The 22,118-nt window shown below is 41.3% G+C and overlaps 1 protein-coding gene across 3 annotated transcripts; it reads left to right on the top strand.

Moving 5' to 3' along the window:
• The first annotated feature begins 569 nt into the window (after positions 1 to 569).
• On the top strand, positions 570 to 20,418 carry FBXO25 (F-box protein 25). 3 transcript variants are annotated; one of them, XM_082215610.1, is made up of 11 exons: positions 570 to 701; positions 2,590 to 2,732; positions 8,595 to 8,695; positions 9,777 to 9,826; positions 10,351 to 10,443; positions 12,427 to 12,520; positions 12,990 to 13,174; positions 15,037 to 15,219; positions 15,736 to 15,879; positions 17,693 to 17,719; positions 19,298 to 20,418. In XM_082215610.1, exons 2-11 carry the CDS (start codon positions 2,596 to 2,598, stop codon positions 19,385 to 19,387), a joined length of 1,104 nt encoding a protein of 367 aa, XP_082071736.1. In that variant the 5' UTR covers positions 570 to 701; positions 2,590 to 2,595; the 3' UTR covers positions 19,388 to 20,418. The 3 variants fall into 3 exon arrangements, with proteins under 3 accessions (XP_082071736.1, XP_082071738.1, XP_082071737.1); XM_082215611.1 differs by having other exon boundaries at positions 639 to 718; XM_082215612.1 differs by lacking the exon at positions 17,693 to 17,719.
• The last annotated feature ends 1,700 nt before the right edge of the window (positions 20,419 to 22,118 follow it).

Below are 22,118 nucleotides of genomic sequence, written 5' to 3' on the forward strand. Positions count from 1 at the left end.
ATAAAATATTTTTTTCTCTCCTTCCAGTAGCACCTTAAAGACCAACTAAGTTAGTTCTTGGTATGAGCTTTCGTGTGCATCCACACTGCATCTGAAGAAGTGTGCATGCACACGAAAGCTCATACCAAGAACTAACTTAGTTGGTCTTTAAGGTGCTACTGGAGAGAAACACCCGTAAGGTTGCAAAATTTAGCACGCACACAACCCTATGGAACTTGCTGCTGCAAATGTTCTGCGGAGCTCCATCCTACTACGCGCTGCTTCTACGGGACGTTGTTCCTAAAGCCGGTTCTATGAATTGCAACCCGATGCAAAGCAGCGACGCCGCTCCGAGCCGGTTCAGCGCGACTCGCGTCTCTCGCTTCTCAGAGTTCTCCTAGCTCCGCCCAGGGGGCGGTGGGAGGAGCGCGGCCCCGCCCCCGCCCCGCCTCCTTCTCCCAGCCTCCTCCTCCTGACCAAAACATTGACACGTGCTCCGGTCCCTCCTCGTCACGTGACATGTGTGGGAGGTGGAACCTGGGACGTCACAACGCCCCGAGCAGCCAACCGGCGGCCGGGATGCCGGGTGGCAACAAGCGCCGCTCGGGAGGGCCAATGGGGGGAAAGCGAAGAAGGGGGGGGGCGGAGAAAGCGAAGTTCCTTGTTGTCGTCGACGTCTCGGTCAATAGAGACAGTATCAGCCTTGGCTGGGAGCGATTGTGGTGAGGAGGCCCAGAAGGCGAGGGGGGGGGGAGGTTGTGTGGGAGCCGTTGGAGGGGGAGGGGAGGCGGCCGTTGGAAGGCCAACGGTCAGAGGAGGGTCCCCTCAGGGGAGAAAGGGGCAGGCAGGGGGGAGGCTGTGTCTGGCAGGGGCTGCCAAGAGGGTGTGTGTGTGTTGCTTTTAGCGTCTTCATTATTTTGGACAAGAGCCCTTCCAATGGGTGGGGGGCTTCAGTTTGTTCCTCTCCCCCCCCCAGGTTTTATACAAATCCTCTGGTCTCTTATAAAAAAAACCCTGCCTCTAAGTGGCCCCCCAAGCCCCTGGCCTGTAGTATAGCCCCCTCCCCCAAAATGAATGTGGTGCCCCCTCAAAAGTTATTGGGAAGGGTACATATCCCATAGCAGTGAGGGGGGTGTTGGTTCCCCCCCTACAGTTCTGTCCTTAGGTGCGGTTTTCTACTCTGTATATGCATATTTTATACACAGAATAATTTACGTTATATACGTGTGTGTGCGTGTGTGTGTATAAAGTAAAGGTACACGGACCCCTGACCATTCGGTCCAGTCGTGACCGACTCTGGGGTTGCGGCGCTCATCTCGCTTTATTGGTCGAGGGAGCCGGCGTACAGCTTCCGGGTCATGTGGCCAGCATGACTAAGCCACTTCTGGCGAACCAGAGCAGTTCACGGAAACGCCATTTACCTTCCCGCCAGAAGGTATCTACTTGCACTTTGACGTGCTTTCGAACTGCTAGGTAGGCAGGAGCAGGACCGAGCAACGGGAGCTCACCCCGTCATGGGGATTCGAACCGCCAACCTTCTGATCGGCAAGTCCTAGGCTCTGTGGTTTAACCCACAGCGCCACCCGCGTCCCGTGTGTGTGTGCGTGTAGCCAGGAGTAGAGGTCATTGAAACTTTATTTATTTAAGAACATTTCTAAAGAGATTTGTGTTTTTTAAAATCCTCCAAGCGATGTGCATTGTGCTCAGTATAAAAATATCAATTAAAACAGAAATACAGTTGTGCCTCGCAAGACGAAACTAATTCGTTCCGCAAGTTTTTTCTTCTTGCGAGTTTTTCGTCTTGCGAAGCACGGTTTCCCATAGGAATGCATTGAAAATCAATCAATGCGTTCCTATGGAGACCGTCCGGGGACAGAGGGGAAGCGCCGTGGACCTTCCCCTCTGTCCCCGGACCTGTTTTAAAGCAAGGGAAGGGGCAGCGGGGAGAATCGCTTCTCCCCGTTGCCGCCCCTTGGTTCAAAAGGGGTCCGGGGAGAGCATTAAATATTAAAAACTTCCCTAAACAGGGCTGCCTTCAGATGTCTTTTAAAAAGAAGATAGCTGCTTATTTCCTTCACATGAAGGGAGGGCGTTCCATAGGGAGGGCGCCACTACCGAGAAGGCCCTCTGTCTGGTTCCCTGTAACCTCACTTCTCGCAATGAGGGAACCACCAGAAGGCCCTCGGTGCTGGACCTCAGTGTCCGGGCTGAACGATGGGGGTGGAGACGCTCCTTCAGGTATACAGGACCGAGGCCGTTTAGGGCTTTAAAGGTCAGCACCAACACTTTGAATTGTGCTCAGAAACGTAATGGGAGCCAAGATCTCTTAGGACAACTAAAAGTGTGCACTAGTTCAGGATGCTAATGGCATGGCCTCTGTTCCTTTCATGTTGCCTCCCATCTTCTTGCAAGGAAATGTTTAGCGTAATACTGCACACAAGGAGGCATGCTCTGACCAAATTGGTTAATAGCCATTTATATTCTCATCTTCATGGCTATGTCTTTTATTTTGTTGCCATCTTTTGCCACAATGTTTCTCTTGATGTTAATTTCTAAATATCATCCTGCTGACATAACAACATTGTTAAAAGTTGCATTGTTGCCTTTAAGGAAACCATGCCTTTTCTGGGCCAGGATTGGCGATCTCCAGGGTGGAGATGGATGAAGACAGAAGATGGTTGGAAGCGATGTGAGCCCTGCAGCTCAGAACTTGAGGATGAAAACAATCAGCTTAACAACATCAGTCATAATGTGTAAGAGAAGAAAAAGAAGGGGCCCCTTCTCATTAGCTTAATACTGCTATAAATCAATGCCTATTTTTCTCTAGGTGGGCATGTATCTCAGGGCTGTATTTAACACACAGAGGAAACCGGCTGTTTATTTGCTGATCTTAAGCATGGCAGGAACCTTTTCCTCAAATTCATGTAGTGATTTGATGCTCAAGTTACAGGTACAGTCAGGAACAGTAGTCGTGCAGGGGCAGTTTCTGATGCCCTCTTTATGTAAAGTGTTGCATAGCTGTCACTTAGATTTAAAAACAACAACAGCACATGACCATTAGTGCCACCAGGATACAAAACAAATAGCATTGAAAACTTTTGTTCAAGGAATGGGAGGTAAGAGAAGAGTGCAGAGACAATTTATTGTGCCCACTTAAAGCCCAGAAAGTTGAAATGCAGTAGTTTGTGGAATTAGAAACAAAGCATAGTTTTAAGGATTTGGGGTGAAAATCATTTTAGAAGTAAAGCTGTTGCTTTTGGACGTAGGCAGTATAATTTTTTTCCACGTAAAACATTTGTCAGCATTGTTAAATCACTTGGATTTTGCATCTAGCTACAAAGAGTGTTAGGTGTCTTACTGTTACTGACTTAAAATAATTTGCTATTGGATTTTGCATTGGGTTATGTGGGATTTTGTGGGATGACACAAGTAACAGTTCTGTGAATATTGCAAAATAATATCCTGTTCTTTTCCCTATGCAGTAGGGATAGGGTGTGGTGGTACATGCACTGATTATTCTGTGGAGAAGGGACACCACCTTTTATTTAAGAGCAGGGGAACTAAAAGCTGTTTTTTAGTTATTTAAAATAATATGGCTTTCAGAAGAAATGTAACAACCTAATTATTTGATGCAGTGTTGTCATGGAGACTTGCCTGTTTTAAATATAAGGTGGGCTATTAGATCCATTTTGGTAAAACTAGGTCATTGTTGTGAAAAGCTTGAAATTACAGGCTTGGAGGGACTTGCTATGTGATCTTCACTACAAGGGCATGAAGGATGCATATGTTTGAAAACCTAAGCACCTGTTTTGCTGGTGGCAACAAACAGGCCAATCAAGCCTTCTTTCGGGGGGGGGGGGGGAATCAGGAAGTGTGTATATTAGGATGGCTTTTATATTGTGTGGCATGCAGACATTCGATGATCTAAATAAGCACATCATGCGTTCACATAAACCACATAGTTAACAGTCCCAGACAATTCTAATGGTAAAGTGGTATTCATAATAAAATGGCAGTTCTAAAATCACGGGCTGGTATTTTGTCTTGCCCCTTTGTTTGTGTTGTTATTTCCCCAAACTGGCAAAAGATAAGCCCTTATATTTGTTTTGTGTCAGCAGTGTGCCAGGTGTTGCTCAGACCTAGACCTATATAAGAGATTGTGCTCCTACACTGAAACAGTTTCTTGCCTGGATGACTTGCAATGAAACAACTTTTGAACAGGCATACTGCTCACAGCTTCCAGCTGTGGCGACATGACTTGTGTAAGGCAAGCAGGGTAGAATTGAATGGCTCTGCCTCAGTTGTCTTAGAAAATCAGGGAAATTTGACTTTGATACAAGTTTTTGCCAGTGCAAGGCTGTGTTAAACTTCTTCAAATGTGGATTGTAGGCTGTTGCTTAATTCAGGTTTCTATTGGACAACTTCTAGCTGGAAAAAAATTGCACAGAATATACAAATTTAGAAATATTTTCCATAACTTAAGTGGAGATGCATCTCACCATCACTGGAAAGTATGTGGGAATCAGGTGGCCTATGTGCCTTCAGGGTCTCCTGTCCAGTACCACTGACTATTGGTAGCCAACTTCAAGGACCATAATCCCCCTTCTGATGATTCAGTCTTTCAAATAGAGGTCTCCTTTAAATTGATCTCTGTTCTCTGACAGCTCATCAAATAGTGGCTAGTCCACTGTAAAAAAAGACCCATGCCCAACTAGAAGAGACTTCAAAATTTATTCAATACTATGCTAGATCTCTCTGATTCATTTGGAAAGTTGGTGAGATGCTTTGTTAAATTCTTGATGTGCAATAACATTTTAATATTTGCTGTTTAATCCTCCAGATTAGTGTGTGATTTTCCTCCTCCTCTCCCCTCCCCCCCCAAAAAAATCTTTATTTTTCTTGTCTTGGTGATTTACAACATCCAGGCTATATTGTGGGTGCTTTTTAAAACTCTGAATTGACAGTGATAAATACCTTCATTTGACAAACTCAGCTGTTTTAATAAAAGTGAACACTGGTGAGTGGGGGAAAATGCATGTATACAATTTTCCTGTCAGAATAAAGATGGGAAGATAAAAGTAATTTTACTTTCCTTTTGTACACTTTGTGCTGTAAAGCTTCAGCAGTTTTGCTTATCTGTGTGAGGCTAACTTCTTTGCAAAGGAAACAATCTCAGGTTATCAGTGTTTTGGAAAACTGAGTGCTTTGTCTTTTGTTGATATAACTAGTGCATCTTTCAGTTTTCTGTGTGAAAATAAAAAGCTTTAATTTACAAGTTGTTGTAAACATTCTAAATAGCTTTCCACATCAAACTCATTTTTAGCAATTTTATTTTCTATATCCTAGGTTCTTTTTAAACTTGCAAAAAGATTGTCAATAAACTGAGCCTCTAGGGCATTGTGACTGGGTTGTCATCTCTTTCAGAGGCCTTGACATATTACAGGTAGTGTTATGCCAACCCCTGATTTTGAGTGCTGAAGAGGCTTAGCATGGTGTGGGTATGTCCTTGAAGCCCTCCTGCAAAATACTGATCATCTGGAGGGAACCCTTTCATAGCTTGCAAAAAACTAACATATTGCATATGAGGGTTTTTTGGGTGGTGGGTGATTTTTAAAGTAGTGATTACTGGGACTGGATCAGTCTGAGTAGTTGTAGATTTTATAAGAATATCTAGAGGATTTATAATAATATAACAACACTATTGAAATAATTCAAAACAATTCACAACAGAAAAATATGAATTATTTTAGCATTATTTACCACAGATATTTTCTGTGTTTTACGTATGTGAATGATAAATGAAATTGCTTCCTTGGTAATTGATTCACAAGGCTACGTAAAAGCAGTTTGTAAATAAACACATGCATTTGTTTCTTTGTGAGTCAACAAGCATGTGGACAGGGGTGATCTAGGAGACCTTCTGTACTTAGACTTTCAATATTTTTAAACCAAGTCCCTCACCCAAGACTCCATGATAGTATCCTATTACGGGATAAGAGGGTGGGTCCTCATTTGGAATAGTAATTGTTGTTGAAATCAAACCTTTATTAGGCATTGTACAAATAAACCCATAAAAGAGAAAATAACATGTAAGTGACTTGAAATATATATAAAAAGGCAGCGGTTGGCTACATACATATATATATATATACATATAGAGTCAGTGGTTTTCCTTGTTAACCTGCTCCTTGGAGGGCTGCTACCAAAAACTCAGCTACCCCCGCCGTTACCCTTTGGTCAACGTTGGATAGGCAGAATCCCACACATTCACCTTGCTGGGGTTCCAGACCACCCAAAAGAGGGGACAGCAGGCGTTGACGGAGCGTACTGTACAATGGGCAATGAAAGAGAATATGCTCTACAGTGTCCGGGACATTCATAGAACATCTGCAGAATCTCTTGTTTCTAGGGATGTTTTGATATCTTCCCCAGACAAATGCTGAGGGAAAAACATTCAACCGGGCCAGCATAAAAGCCCTACGTTGGGCTGGGATTATTAATTTAGTGACGTAATTGGCTCTGCTATCTAAGATATTTAAATCATAGAATATGGGGGAGCAAATTTTGTTTACAGCTGCCATAATATTTTGTCTCTCGACATCCTTTAGTCTAGTTAGGATATTATGGAAAATGTATTGCTCATTAGAATTGTACAGGGGCTCCAGCTCGATGCCTAAAGATTCAATCTTTTTTTCAAGGTACTGATACCATCTTGATTTATAGGAGTCTTCGAGCAAATCAGCGAGCAGGCTTGATGGAGGGCAGCGAAAATGGCAGCGTAACCAGTACTTTATTGAGGTGGACCAGGCCCAGTATTCCATTGTGTGTATGCCTATTTCTGCACACATTGTTTCATATTTGATCACAGCTGGGAGTCCAAGAATACGTCTCAGAAAGCTGGAGTGAATCTTTTTTAAATCACTGTTATATGCTTGGACCCATAGTGGGATTCCATAGAGTATCTGGGCTTGCACTTTTGTTTGAAATATCTGATTGGCCGCAGGAATAAATTGATTACCTTTCTGATAATAAAAACGGGCAACTGCTGATGAGGTGCACTTTGCCTGTTTTTATGGCGTTTGTGCGATGATTTGCCCACCCTAAATTGCTCTGGAATAAGATTCCCAAATACCTATAGATTTTTACTTGTTGGATTTCTTGCCCTCTTATTTTCCATTTCTCTAGTTTCCAGCCATTCGAGAAGACCAAAATTTTTGTCTTCTCATAAGTAATTGGTTAAAGCACTGGTCTTCATGGCCTGATCCAAGGTGGGTCGCAACAGGAGCACTACCACCATGCAAATATAAGGTAAAAGGTTAGGAAAAGGGTCTCGCAATGCATGTTTGGATTAAAAGTGGGCCCTGACTCTGAAAAGGTTGAAGACTACTGGGTTAAAGAACAGGAAGCAGAGTAGGAACCTACAGGCGGATTTCACAATTGTGGCATGTTAATAGGTAGGGTTCTCCAGGATCTGTATTGAGATGGGTGCTTTCTAACTTGTTCATTTAAAAAAAAAAATATTTGCATTTTCAAAACAGGAACAGAGAGCATATTTAACCCCCTCCTTCCCCTCTCCCTGTCCCGCTAACAACCATACTAAATACAGCATATGTGCATATACCATATGACTGTCCTTCCACACTTTTCCTGGTTCCTTTTGCTTTTCTACTACTCCACGTGATCCACCTCTTTTTAATCCAATTTGCTAGAAGAGGGGTTATTTGAATTGTACGATGGAAAAATAATAATAATTGGAGACTTGAATGAGGTAGTATTCCCAGAATATGATAGATAAAATCAAATGATAAGGTCCAATGAAGGGAAGGCATATGGAGCTAATAGATCTATGGAGATTTAAACACCTAACAGAATGTGACTGTACTTTCCATTGAAGATATCAAAATAGTTCCAATAGATTAGACATGGCGTGGGCCTTCAAAGACACTCTTCTAATGTTTATTTTTTATTTTTTGGTAGAAAGACGATTCTTGTTCATTTGGGGCATTTTTCCTATGATTACCCATCTTTCCTCTATTTTAATCTCTACTAATATGAACACTAACGTGTTCATTTTTATTTTTCTGGAGTTGGTGTGTGGTCCAGTTTTCAGATGACATGTAATTATTCACAATGGCAGATTTCAGTAGAGAATAAGGCTCTGAATGGTACCTGCAGAGGCAGCATGATTCTCTGCACCAGTTCCTTGGGAACAGAAATGAGGCAAGGGTATTTTGCTCATGTCTTTTTTGCAGGCTTCCCATATGGCGTCATCTTGGCAATGGTGAAAACAGACTGCTGATCTAGGTGTGATTTTACATGTTTGATTGAAAATAAAGGCCCATTATGTTCAATGGGGCTTATGCTCAGATAAGTGTACATGAACCCTTAGGCTGAAATCACAAACACTTACTTGAGAGTAAGCACAACTCAGTATGGTGGGATTTACCTTCAAGTATACATGCATAGGATTGAGTTGTTGCGCTGGTAAAACCAACAGCCATCAAAACAACATGAAACTCTGAAATGCAAATGACTCATTCCTACCTTCACATACTGTGGTTTGTTCAATTGTATCTGAGGGATTGGTTCTTTAAATAGATTTTTTTTCCTTTCAGCATCTTAGATAATGATGAAGAAATATACTGTGCTGATGACTGTGAATTTGCAAGCAAGAAAAGGAAAAAGGATCATTTTAGGAACAATGCAAAATCTCAGTGTAAGACTAAACTATTTTTTAGTTCTGAGAATCATTGACAGTGTAAGTTTGCTTTCCAGCGTATTTCAGCAGAACCTATACATAATGCAAATACTTATGTATTTGAGAATGCTAGAGTAGCTAAGAATTATTTCAGTGGAAACAAATGACATGTGTAACATGCTAATCATCTGCACACACTCCATGTAAAAATAGTAAGGGAAAGCAATGAAAAAATAATTTTGGTTGAGGGTTTTGTTCTTAACATAATAATAGGGAGGCTTACTTTTACCAGCAGTGAACTTTAGTAAACTAGCATCTGTGCAATTTTGATTGTGGGTGTATGTAGCCTGCTGGTGGGAGGTAAAATCAGGAGCTCATTTCAAATATTTCTAAAATGTACCCAGGACTTACAGAAATCTACTTGAAAATGTACTTCCCTTAAATGATTCCCTTGCATGATTCTTTGCATCACAGTGGCTTTCATGATTCTTCCAAGCAATCCTTCACATAACTGTGTCTGATGGGATTGTTCATTAATGTGGTGTTGGCCATGCTTATCCCACAGAATTGCTGAGATTGGATGTTTTTACTTCCATTCTTGATTAACTACAGTGTTGTGTCTGAGCCCTAAATTGTGGCTAATCTTAACTACACTTAGAGAAAATAAACTAGCATCAAAAATTTGGTTTGAAATGGACTTGTTTCTGCTAACTAGGGTGAAGTCTATTACATGACAAACTGCAGGTAGTCAGAAGTGGAAGCTTCCAAACTCCTCTGTAGCTGCACTGGAAGAGGAGGTAGAAAGATCACTGACTTGTCTTTGTAACTCTAAACCATGGCTTTAGGCAGGGATACACACAGAGAAATCTGCTTTCATATGCATAGTGCCACAGGTGGACAGGACAGTAGTTTTGGTTTTTTAAAAATTGGTGGAAAACCTTTCCCTCACATATTATTAAAGATTGTTAGAACCTTTTTGCAAAAGAATTTGCCTATGATTTCCTACTAGTTTTTGATGGGGAATCTTTGTCTTCTTTACTCGTAAATCAATACATCTGCAGCAGAATATTAAAAAAGGTGTTCCTTATCTTGCTTCCAGGCTTCTATCGTGAAAAATGGATATATGTTCATAAAGAAAGTACTAAAGAAGTAAGTGGTGGGCATGATTTATGTGCTTTTGGTAATTATCCATTTAATTAATCCACACACGCTAATGTATTTATTAGCTAGCTGCACACTTATTTATTTAGCTAGTCTGTTGGGAGAGAGTCAGCATCAGATAGCAGTTGCATAGGGAAGAGTAATTCAGATTTCAAGGCTTCAGTGTTGTGGGTTTTTCCTCATACCTTCCATATGCTAGCTTGAACATACTAAAGCACAATACTACTGCATAATACTTTCCATATGTAGACAGATGGAGAGAATGGCCACTGGTGAATGTAGGAGGCAGCATGAACAACGGCTCCCAAAGCAGCAACTTATTTCTTTCCTTCTACTTTCCAGCCCATATGTCATGAGTATTGGGGAAATGGGTAGCTAGGTGACTGTGGGACATTAGCAGCTATGTGATTTGTGTGGGTGGTACATTCCAGGCTTGCACATTTATCCTCTCTAGGAAGGCTTCTTTTGTGACTCTAACATGTTTCTCCCCCTCCCCCATTTTTCTTTTCAAGAGACATGGCTATTGCACGCTGGGAGAAGCTTTTAATCGCTTAGATTTTTCAAGTGCAATTCAGGACATCAGAAGGTTCAATTACGTGGTAAAAGTAAGATGCTCTTGTACTATGTAGTTCTGTGATTGAATTTAACTTACTGTAGTATATATATATATTCTCTCTCTCTCTCTCTCTCTCTCTCTGTGTGTGTGTGTGTGTGTATATATATATATATATGCAGGTTTTGGTGTCTTCGGGTGTCTTCCCGTGTAAGAGTCGGGGTGTCTGTGCGACGTTTCGACGAGGTCTCACTCGTCATCTTCAGGCTGGTGCTTTCGGCTTCTTGTTACTGGAACAGAGCAGAATCTGGTGTTTGAGTTCCTATAAATACTGTTGAGGGGTGTGGTGTATAGCCTCCAACATTCTGGGCAGAGAGGAAGTTCCTAGATTAGTGTGCCTTTTCTTCTTTTGTTCCTTAATTACTTGAGGGATATCTTGAGTGATTTCATGAGTGATATTCTGAATACCACTGGGTGGGTCATTAAGTGTAGATTAGTTGCTAAAGCTTTTGTGTCTTGTGCCGAAAGCACCAGCCTGAAGATGACGAGTGAGACCTCGTCGAAACGTCGCACAGACACCCCGACTCTTACACGGGAAGACACCCGAAGACACCAAAACCTGCATTCCTGTACCCGTGAAAATCTACGAAAGCATATATATATATATATATATATATATATATATATATAATCTGTATATTCAGAAGGTTGCTAACATTAAGAAAGTTCATCTTAAACTAGAGCCAAAGAATTACCTCCATTTCTCAGATTAAAAACTGACATTGGGTTTTATTGTAAAGTGACAAAGTGACAATGTCTCAAGCAATCAGAAAAGAGTTCTCCAGGGGTCCTTTGTGTGATATCTCTGAGAGTCTTACCATGATGCTCTTTGTGGTTCTGAACTATTATAGACCAGTACCAAAGGACTACTTGGCTATACCTGTGCTCCCTACAAGGACTTTAGACTTGTTTCTACAGTGGCACCCCCCATGTGTCACCTGGCAAGCTACATTTAGAAAATGAAAATTTCAGAATCGGTTGTACACAAATCTTTGAGCCTGCCTAAAGCATCTCTTTGGATACTGGACTTTATTTTACTCATTTCCATTCTGTAAACTGATGTATTAAACAGCTTTGGTTAGGAGTCTGCATTTTAGTTCATGCTGTTTTACTATAATTTATCTGCCACTTTCTGCCAACAAACAAAATGAGCCTTCAAGTGACCAAATGTGATCTTATTTTTTTGTTTAGTGTCTATTCATGTTCCCAAAGACACGAGGATAGTCACCATGGTGGTCAGATTTCTCTGTCAAAGGTGACTCCTGGGAGTAGCTTTGTTTTGAATGTAGCTCACATTTGTAGGCTAATGCAGACATACTGCTGCTAAGGATCAACTATACTATGTTGTGAACCACCATCTGATCCTAGAATGAAGGGTGGTATACAAATTTAATAATAATAATTTGCTCAACCATAGCTAAGCCAAATAGAGAGGTTGTACATTCCTCCACTCAACCAGCTCCCTTCTAGAGCTTGACCACAAGCCAACTATTATATTGGCGGCGGCAGTAATCACAGTTAAGGCTAAGAAGACATTGGCACGACAACTCTGAACTTCATGCTTAAATGTGAACGTTGCCTGAGAAAGTGTGTTTATGTGTGTTTATCTTAAACATATACTATGAGAAGCCTAGAAAGAGTAATATAAAGCCCCATTGAACACAGTGATACCTCACTTATGAGTAAACATGCTGTCACATCTGCACAGCACTGATCTTGCTGCCACCCTGCCCCATGCAGGTAAGCCACAGTGACACAAATATCATGAGGGCAGCTCATCTGCCTGCCCACCTGATTGCTATTTCCCTGCCCCAAGGAGCTAACAAACTAAAACTTGACGTGGGAGAAATGGAGTAAGGGAAGGGACTCTACCCCTTCCTCCCCCGCCTATGCTGTATGTTGAGGAATCTAAAGAACATAACTAATTGTGGCTTATTTGTTACACATCTTCTAATACACAATTATTATCTTTTAGCTTTTGCAATTAATAGCAAAATCCCAGTTAACTTCATTGAGCGGTGCAGCTCAAAAGAACTATTTCAATATCTTGGACAAAATTGTTCGCAAAGGTAAGGACACAAATTTCCATAGCTGCAAATGACACTTCAGCATTTTGATCAATTGCTGTTTAGGTTTTAAGAAAGCACTTGCCTAGTAGCCATGGATAACAAGAAACTGCATGCAGGTCAGTGAGTGGGGTTGTTGGAGGCGGAATGCACTGGCTTAGCGCAGTGTGGAAATAAAAAAGACAGCGGCAGATCACCACATTTGCATGCTCCTCTCCAAGAGCTCCCACATCTAGTTGGTCCAGCTAAGCTATAGTTCAGCTTGCCATGTTGTGTGAACAAGGCCATCATGCTGGAAACCCCAGATCCTTGGTCCTGCCATATGCATTTATTTGCTGGGGCAGCAATTCTTGGCTGTTACCTTTAAGACTATAAAACGACAATGGATCAGCTTTTCAGCTCTTTAAAATAAATGTAGAGTGTAGTAGGAAAGCAAGAATTCTCACGTGTGTTTCTAAATTCCCACTTGAAGTTCTGGAGGACCAATACAACCCACGTCTAATCAAAGACCTTCTTCAGGAGCTGAGTTCTGCGCTGTGCATATTAATACGGGGCGTGGGGAAATCGGTGCTAGTAGGAAACATCAATATTTGGATTTGCCGGTTGGAAACCATCCTTCTGTGGCAGCAGCAGCTCAATAATCTTCAAATACCCAAGGTATACCCAGCTTTTATGGCTCTGTTAAATGTGATGTTTGAGCTGTGAAGTCCTTTTATCTGTCGGTGTCACCAGGGTGTCATCTGTCTGCCTCTCTCTGTCCTCCCCCTCCTCTCTGATACGGAATTATAAACAGGCATAAAGCAGGTTTTTTTAAAAAAAAAATCAACATTTGTTGAGTAGAGCGGACACCAAGATAATTAAACTGTGATGGTGAAATAGGCAATGTTTTGTTTTCAGTGCTTGATTTCAAGACATCATCCTGTACCAAGTTGCTTCCAAAAAAGTACTGGGTATCTGCTGATCATAGCTGTCAAGTGTCCCTTATTTGAAGGGGCAGTCCCTTATTCCAGCGCCATGTCCCGCTGCTGTCCCTTATTGATGGATGTCCCTTAAATGTCCCTTAAATGATGTCCCTTAAATTTCAAAGGAAGCAGCTCCTCTCCCTCCCTCCCTGCCGGCCAGGGAGGAGGGAGGCTCCAACTGTGTTGCTTGGCTGTGTTGCTCACCCAATAAGAAGTCTAAGAACGACTGGAGGGTGGCGCTTGCGTGCCTTGTGTGTGGCTAGTTAATGCAAGCTGAGGGGTTTTTTGAATGCTGGACGCCATTTTGTTGCACGTGCTGCTGCAAACTTTGCAGTGCAAAGCCAGGCCGGGGAGCCATCTTAAGTTGAGGCTGCATAGGCCTTGTGGTGCATGTGATTCAGATTCTATTCAGTTGAACCTCTGGTTACAAAGTTGGTTGGACAGTGTTCTCGGAGCTACCAGCATGAGTTTGACCAGACTGCAGGAGGACAGGAAGACTGGAGTGCCTGGAACAGGTGAGGCTGCAGGTCCCTTATTTTGGCTGCTGGTCCCTTATTTTCAAATCTGTAAGTTGACAGCTGTGCTGCTGATATTTAAGCCTTCAAAAATGTACTGTGGCTGTATGAAAATATTTATTTGGTCCTCTAACGGTATATTTTATAGGTTTAGTCAGAACCATTAAAAATGCATTAATAGTTGGCATTTAGGACCAGCCCCAAAGACACTTAACTACCTGAAGCAAATCGCAAGATGGTGCCCCTTCCCCGTTCTGCATACAGACTGGCAGACAGGGACAGGACAGCATCCTCCACAACATCTGGATGCAGCAGATGTTGCAGGACAAGCCACACCACTTTGGATCCAGGCAAATGGGTCCAAAATTGGGGACCACTTTAACAACTGTTGCCTTTTTCTTTTCACAATAAAGCGTATACTCAACAAGTTTTATGATGAATTACAGTGCAATCCTAGCTATATCTACTGAGAAGCAAGTCCCATTGAGTTTGATGGGGCTTGTTTCCAGGTATGTGGCATTAGGGGTCTCGGGTGGTGCAGAGCCTCTTGGGCTTGCTGATCAGAAGGTCAGCAGTTTGAATCCGCATGACACGGTGAGCACCTGTTGCTCTGTCCCAGCTTCTGCCAGCCTAGCAGTTTGAAAGCATACCAGTGCAAGTAGATAAATAGGTATTCCTGAGACGGGAAGACAAATGACGTTTCCGTGCACTCTGACACTCGTCACGGTGTCCCATTGCACCAGAAGTGGTTTAGTCATGCTGGCCGCATGACCCGGAAAGCTGTGGGCAAGCGCCTGCTCCCTTGGCCCGAAAGCGAGATGAGCGCTGGACACCATAGTTGCCTTTGACTGGACTTAACCATCCAGAGGTCATTTACCTTACCTTACCTTTATGTAGCATTAGGATTGCAACCTTCAGATGAATTTAGCTGTTTAGATTTGAGTGTTTGGGGGGGAGAAAACAAACACACCTAAGGCTGCTCAAACTGAATCGTGAGTTTACTTTTGAACTTATAACTAACTGTTGTTAACTTGTTTTTCAGCAGGTCACCAGTGGACTTACACTCTGCGATCTCCCTTTACATATGCTGAACAACATCTTGTATAGATTCTCCGACTGCTGGGACATTATCACTTTGGGCCAAGTGTCTCCCACATTGTATATGCTCAGTGAAGACAGGCAGTTATGGAAAAAGCTTTGCCTGTACCATTTCGCTGAAAAACAGGTTAGAGGAACTTTGTTATTTTAGGGTTGAGAGAGGCTGTGTATACCAACAGAAAACACATGGGAGTGTTCTCATGTGTTCATTATAAGCAAATGTATTTGGAAATCAATCCCATTGGTTTCAGTGGAACTGCTTCCAATTAAGAGTGCATATGAGTGTAAATGCATGGCACAGTCTGATGTTTACTGCTCAGTAAATCTTCCTGAATTTGGACCTGCTCTGTAATAAGCATGCATAGTCCTACAACTAGCTTTGATCACATCAAATATGTAGAGTATAACCATTTGTAAATAATAACCTTTTTTTTTTTAGCACGGGGACTATACCCTACAGCCCTCCAGAATGGGCAATGGTCAAAAATGATGGGAAATGGGCGTCGACATCTGCACAGTCTCTTAAAATATTTCACATCTGACTTCCCATTACTTTTCATAGCTAAATAGTTTTTTAAAAAAATCTGAGTCAGATGCTGGTTAAAACAGCACAATAGCCTTCAAATGTTACCTTTCTCTTCAGTTCTATAGGCACCCTATTCTGTCAGAAAAAGGTCATATTGACTGGAAGCTGATGTTCTTTGCACTTCAGAAATGTTACCCTATAAAGGAACAATATGGAGATACCTTGCATTTCTGTCGCCATTGCAGTATTCTCTTCTGGAAGGTAAGAAATGAAATACCTAGAATATTAGGTTGGAAACTATTCAGTAACTGAGGAAACAATCAGAGGGAGGAGTAGTCTTATATATAGAGTTTCCGTTTCACAAACTAGAATAGTCTGCTGGTCTGAAATATGAATAGCTTTCAAAACAAATTCAGAATGTAAAAGTTCAGCTTTGTACTATGTTTAACAATTAAATATTTGGGGAATTTATTTTTAGAGCACATCAGGGGCCTGCCAAACACAACACTGAAAGCAACTTAAATATTTGCAAATGGAAGCTTCCACTTCCTGAGCCTGTGCGTAATAACCAAAAGGGGGATTACAGTGGGGGAACTTGACTTATAGATAGGTCTGAAAAAGTTAGTTGTTCCTTAGCTCTTGTTATGCTGCCTGCTCCTGTGTTTTCCTTTTTAATGATTTGTGGTCTAAAAAGACAAATGGGCATTTGCAAAAAGTTTCCTTTCCAAGTTGCCTGGTTGTGATTCTTTCTTGTCAGATATAGAGATGGGGGGAGAGATTTTAATTCAGTTTGAAGGGAAATCTGTTTAATGTTATGAAACAATACACAAACAAAAATGTAGCTATTTTCCAAATTCATACTTTTCTGAATTTTGCAATGCAGTTCTCCAGCCAAGTAATTCATACAAAAAAATGCATAGAAATGCATATATTAGTGAAAATAACAGACAAAAAATACAGTAGAACAAGGAAAATTTCTTTGCAAAAAATATGTATATTGGGAGAAAATAGCACTAAAATGCAGGTGAATTGTCAAGAGAAGTTTTTAAAGAGAAAAATCACAACCTGATATGAAGAATGAAGAACGTAAGACTGGGAAAACGAGAAACAAAAATTGACATTTGCCTATCCTTATTCAGAGGTATCAAATAGCAAAATAGCAATTTTACAAACTCTTAGTTGTACAAGCTTCAGGACCATGTAGATTTCTCCAGCGTGAGTTTCCCTTTAATCATTACATCAGAAGCTCACAAAAGCTGTACGTTCAAGGTACTCCAGTATCCCACTTACTAGCACATCTAGCAGCAACAGAAGTTGCTCCAAAGAATGTATTTACATGTGGCATATTGCAGCTTTTGCTTGAATCATGTTTGCAGTAAGAGCATGTGCTAGAATCTTATGTCTATCTGCATGGGCACTTATTGGACTTTTAACACAAATAATACAGTACAAGCTCAGAGGTAGTTGAAGAACCTCATGTGGAAATGTGGTAATAAAGAAACTCTGAAAAGGGTAAAGATATGAGATGCGAAGTATTCAATATAATTCATTCGCAGTCGCTGATGTTTAATTCTCATAGTGTTCTAAGGTACTTGCAATGAGATCTCATGTCTGCTTTCTTGGACTCAAGCTCTGTTGCTTTAGCAGAACATGCTTCCAGGTACTGCTTTGAGGATATGATGTCCCCCTACGGGCATCTTATGAGAAAATCTTTGGTGTTTGAGATAATGAAGGTGGCCGAATTCTTTAAATATCTGCTGGGGTCAGAGTGGCAAAGTAAATTTTCCCTTTTTGTTTCCTGATCAAGGACTTTAATTATCACAGACATACAGTGCAAGAAATTTCTTTCACATGATTGATGCCAATTCCTGACCTTTTTTTTTTCCATTTTTCATTTCTTATAAGCAGGATAACTTTTCTAACCAGTAAAATTGTCTAGATAGGAATGCCCTACAGAAAGCTGTTGTATATCATGTACTGAACTCTGCTGCTTGTCATTCTATCGAATAAAATCTTCCTCTCTTTTACGTCTCTGCCCCTCTACCTGTTTCTTCCTTCATGACTTCCTCAAAAGGACTACCACCTTGCTTTGTTACTCAAGGTACTTTATGTGTATTTCATCCTGCCTTTCTTCTGTATCCATGTTACATAGCTGAAGCAAATAAGATCCTTGTTACTGTAATGTCACAGCCCTGAACATGTTGTTCTCTCACTTAATTGAGATTTCTAGAATTCTTTTCTTGGCTATAAAATGCTGCTTTTTAAATCTTACATAAAAAAGATTCAGTGTCTGATGTAATCAAATGAAGTTTCCAATGAACTCCTCTCTTAAACTTTGTCACAGGAATGTAGCTAATTCTCCTGAGAAGTTGTATTATGTTTAAAGGCTGTGTTTTTTAGGTTGCCAATGACCAGGAATGCTTTCATTTATTTAGGCTGCAATCCTATATATTGCACTTATCCAGGAGAAAGAAAGTCCCATTGAACTCATTCTGGCTTACATTTAAATAGGCATGGAAAAATTTGCATGGTTTCATTTTTATTTACAAGGTTTATAGCCATGCGCATTTACAGTGGTACCTCCGGTTGCGCACAGGATCCGTTCCGGAGCTCTGGTCAGATCCCAAGGTGTGCGTATCCGGAGGTGCCGCTTCTGCGCATGCGTGTGGCACATAGAGCGCTTTTGCGCATGCACACACAGCAAAACCTGGAAAAACACTTCCGGGTTTGCCGCGCATGTATCCTGAAGGATACATAACCGGAGGTGAACGTAAGTAGAGGTACCACTGTACTATACAACAGAAAGGGAATGTGCAAACAATACATGAAGGAGAAATGTTCGGTATAACTAGTAAGAGGACATATAAGCATTACATTGTAACACCTTATCAAACTTTTACTGGAATCCCTTTTATTTGTTCTGCATCTGTCTTAAAACAGATTGCTGCACAAAAGGGCTAATCTTGATGACCACCATCAGCACCACAGGTCTCCTGCACCTCACCCTACACTGTCAAAGCCACTGTGTGTTTCAGATGAAGAACAGGGTGTATTGCACTCCAGCAAGCAAGCTGTAAAGCAAATACATTGCCTATACTTGCACCCTTTTCCTCATCATGATACTTCAGTAAGCAAGGATGCATGATTCTTTACACTGCCTGCCTAAAGAAAAATGTGTACTGTATAATGCACAAGTGCATTTTAGGAAGACCATGCACAAGTACACTTTAGGATGACCACAGTTCAGTGGAAGAGCTCGTGCTTTGCATGTAAATGTCCCAAAGGTTCAAGACCCTGCAGATCTGCTGGTCAATGTAGTCAATACAATACTAGACAGACCTAAAGTGTCTGACTCTGTAAGAGGCAGCTTACTATGTTCTTACAGTCACAAAAGCACTTCCTTCATGAGCAACTATGGGATTGGTCACTGGGCACGTACAACTGGAGCTCCCAAGAGGCTCCAGGCCTTGCCTCATATGTGATTTAAAGATAGAAGCAAGAGACCTTGAACAAGATACACATCTTTCTCTCAAAACGGCACTGCTGTTGCAATATTTTGATATCTATAAATAGTAGCAGCTACTATGTATAAACTGTTGGCTTTGGATACTGCTTCGCAACCAGTAATAGTCTGCCTGCCTATGCAAAGAGAGAATAACTGTGCCCTTCATTTTTTTAGGATACAGGACATCCCTGCACAGCCAATGATCCCAACAGCTGCTTCATGCCAGTTTCTCCTCAGCACTTCATAGACCTCTTCAAATTTTAAGTGCAATCCATTAATTCTTGGTGATTTCTTCATACATATTTTTGTACAGTCATGCAGTATATGTATAATGCTTTTTGTGCAATATTTCCCAGAATGTGCTTTGTAGTTATAAAGGGATGTCATAGGGTCAAAAGGAGAGAATACTGACCAGAGCATCATGTAAGATGTTCAGTTTGCAGCAGGCAAATCGAAGGAATATTTCATTTTGCAAGGGAAGATGTACGGTGGAAGCTGGAGAAGGTGTCTACAAAAGGAATCATTGGAGTTTTAGTCAAATTTTGGAACTGTTAATACATCGATGATTTACAACATTTTTGTTAGGGCGATAGTGATTTTTAGTTGATAACTGTATGCAGTTTCCTTTTTGGTGACCAAAAACAACCTGCTTATTTGATCTTTGTCTTCATCCCCTTCACATCCTATTTCAATTGTGCACAATTTGCACATCCTATAAATGTTAGGAGATTCTCTGTAGGCTTCTTTGTACATACCATGTCAGCTATTGAGTTCTGCACATCAGTAAAAAACATAGTTTTGTGTACCTGTTGTGCATCCTCTTGTGAAAGAAGCCAACTCCATTTTGTAAATACATTATGCAGAATATTTATTTTTCTTAAAATATATTTTATTAATTATGTCAAACCTAATTGTGTCCTAAATAATGTGAGCTGCTGATTGCTGGCTCCTGCAGTGCGATGAAGTTTTCTGATGGTAGTCCCATCCTTTTATATGGTGGTGGTTTCTCGTAACAAGTACAGCAATGCTACGTGGTACTGCTGTGGAAACTATTGGCTAACTCCAGAGGAACTGAAAATAGCCTAATAATGGCTGGCACTCCCCCACCCCACCTTGATATGTAATAGTGTAGTTCAGAAAGGGCAAATTTAAAACAACTTGCAGCGTGTTCTGAAAATCTTGAAACAATCATTCCAATATAATGTATACATGTGAGTACAGGCCTTACGTTGCATACCACAGTGTGTTTTGAATCTAGTTTTGTACACAAATAAATCATGTTTTTTGCCTATTAATTCTTGTCTGGAATTCTTTTTCTTGGCACCCAGTGCTTCTTGATATTTGATTTGATTGAGATCAATGTGATTTTCTTCAAGCATGAACGCTTAAAAATGCATCTATCATCCTATTGGCTTATTGTGGCTATTGGATCTACAGGAAAGTGGCTGAGTTGGCCATGTGATAACAATCCTCTGCATCTTGATAATTGCATGTCACATTCACTTGTGAGATGTCGCTATTATCCCCATATGAGGAGTGGAAGGAGAGTGGCTTCCCTAAGAGCTCAAACAAGTCTTTGGCTTTTTAATAGCCAAAAGAGAAGTGGTTTTAGAATGGAGAAGCAGCAGGCAGGGGAAGATTTAACCTATCCAACACCAAAACCCTGGCTGCTTCTCTAGTTTCCCCATTTTTTCACAATAATCTTTTCTTAAAGTATTTGGATGCTTGCTATATGCATTTGTGTAGTTAGACCCTATGAGTGCCCCCTAATAGCTATCTCTTCTCACTAATACTAGCATACAACTAGGGCTGACATATGTCTTGATTTTCCAGGACATGTCCTGGAATTCGCCTCTGAAAATGGCGTCCTGGATTATTTTTCAGAAGTGGGGCAAATGTCCTGGAAAACTGGCAACAGGGGTTAAATCATGCCAAAAATCTCTTTAAAAGCTCCAGAGCTCAAAAATACAGCAACCCTAATACAACAATTTTTCTTGATGAATAAAGGATGAAAGAAGGGGATTTACTGCCCATTAGCCCCCTCTGTCTGGCTCATTCCAGTTTCCAAGCAACTACAGTCATACTTGGCTATAGCAACGTGGAAGCAGGACTGTATGGTTGAGGGAACAGATGGTGGAAACAAGTATATATTAACCCAGGCCTTTGGGCATCTAGCATTCTGTTGTGTGACCTACCAGTGTCTAAAGATGAGAGGGAACTACTTGTACTGTGAACCTGTTGCTTATCTCCAACATAAATGCTGCTTGCCTGATTTATGAGTTATTTTATTATTCCTGCAAGATACCTGGATTCAGGCTTTGTTTGCCCTCAGAAGGGAAAACATACCAAAGTTGGGGTGCTGCTGAGAGTAAAAATAGCAACCTTCAGTTATGCCTGGAAGGTGGTGTTAGGGCTTATCTTCTGAAATGTTGTCATCTGTCCTCCGTGCTAATGGTCTTCCTATCCCTGGAGGCCACAAAGGGTGCTGCTGACTTGGATTGTGTTTGAGTTCAATTAGATTGTATTTTGGAGCAATCAGTTTCTAATGTCCTGGCCACAGTTATATGTATGTCTCCATCTTGTGAACTGCAAACAAAAGCCTGTAGGGAATACTGGGAAGTGCTTGAAGCAGAGACAATAAAGAAACGAAGCACAGCTTGAGTTTCCCGTGTGACAGAAAAGTGATGACAGCAATTGCCTAAGCAATTTTACCATGTGTGGATTTAACTTTCCCTTATAAGAAGTGTCTTACGTTGCAGCCTGATCGGAAATAAAATACGTTTCCCCACAACCCACATTGCCCTTAGATCAGGGGTCAACAACCTTTTTTCAGCTGTGGGCCAGTCCACCGTCCCTCAGACCATGTGAGAGGCCGGACTATGTTTGGGGGGGGGATGAACAAATTCCTATGCCTCACAAATAAGCCAGAGATGCATTTTAAATAAAAGCACACATTCTACTCATGTAAAAACACGCTGATTCCTGGACCGTCTGC

The sequence above is a fragment of the Podarcis vaucheri genome (genome assembly GCF_965113315.1).
Source record: "Podarcis vaucheri genome assembly, chromosome: 3".
NCBI lineage: Eukaryota > Metazoa > Chordata > Lepidosauria > Squamata > Lacertidae > Podarcis > Podarcis vaucheri.

Excerpts from the sequence above, each read along its gene's own strand:
- FBXO25 (XM_082215610.1), top strand. The coding sequence starts at position 2,596 with ATGCCTTTTCTGGGCCAGGATTGGCGATCTCCAGGGTGGAGATGGATG. Across the intron at positions 12,521-12,989 it reads GGACAAAATTGTTCGCAAAG|TTCTGGAGGACCAATACAAC; the intron begins GTAAGGACACAA and ends TCCCACTTGAAG. Across the intron at positions 15,220-15,735 it reads ACCATTTCGCTGAAAAACAG|TTCTATAGGCACCCTATTCT; the intron begins GTTAGAGGAACT and ends CTTTCTCTTCAG.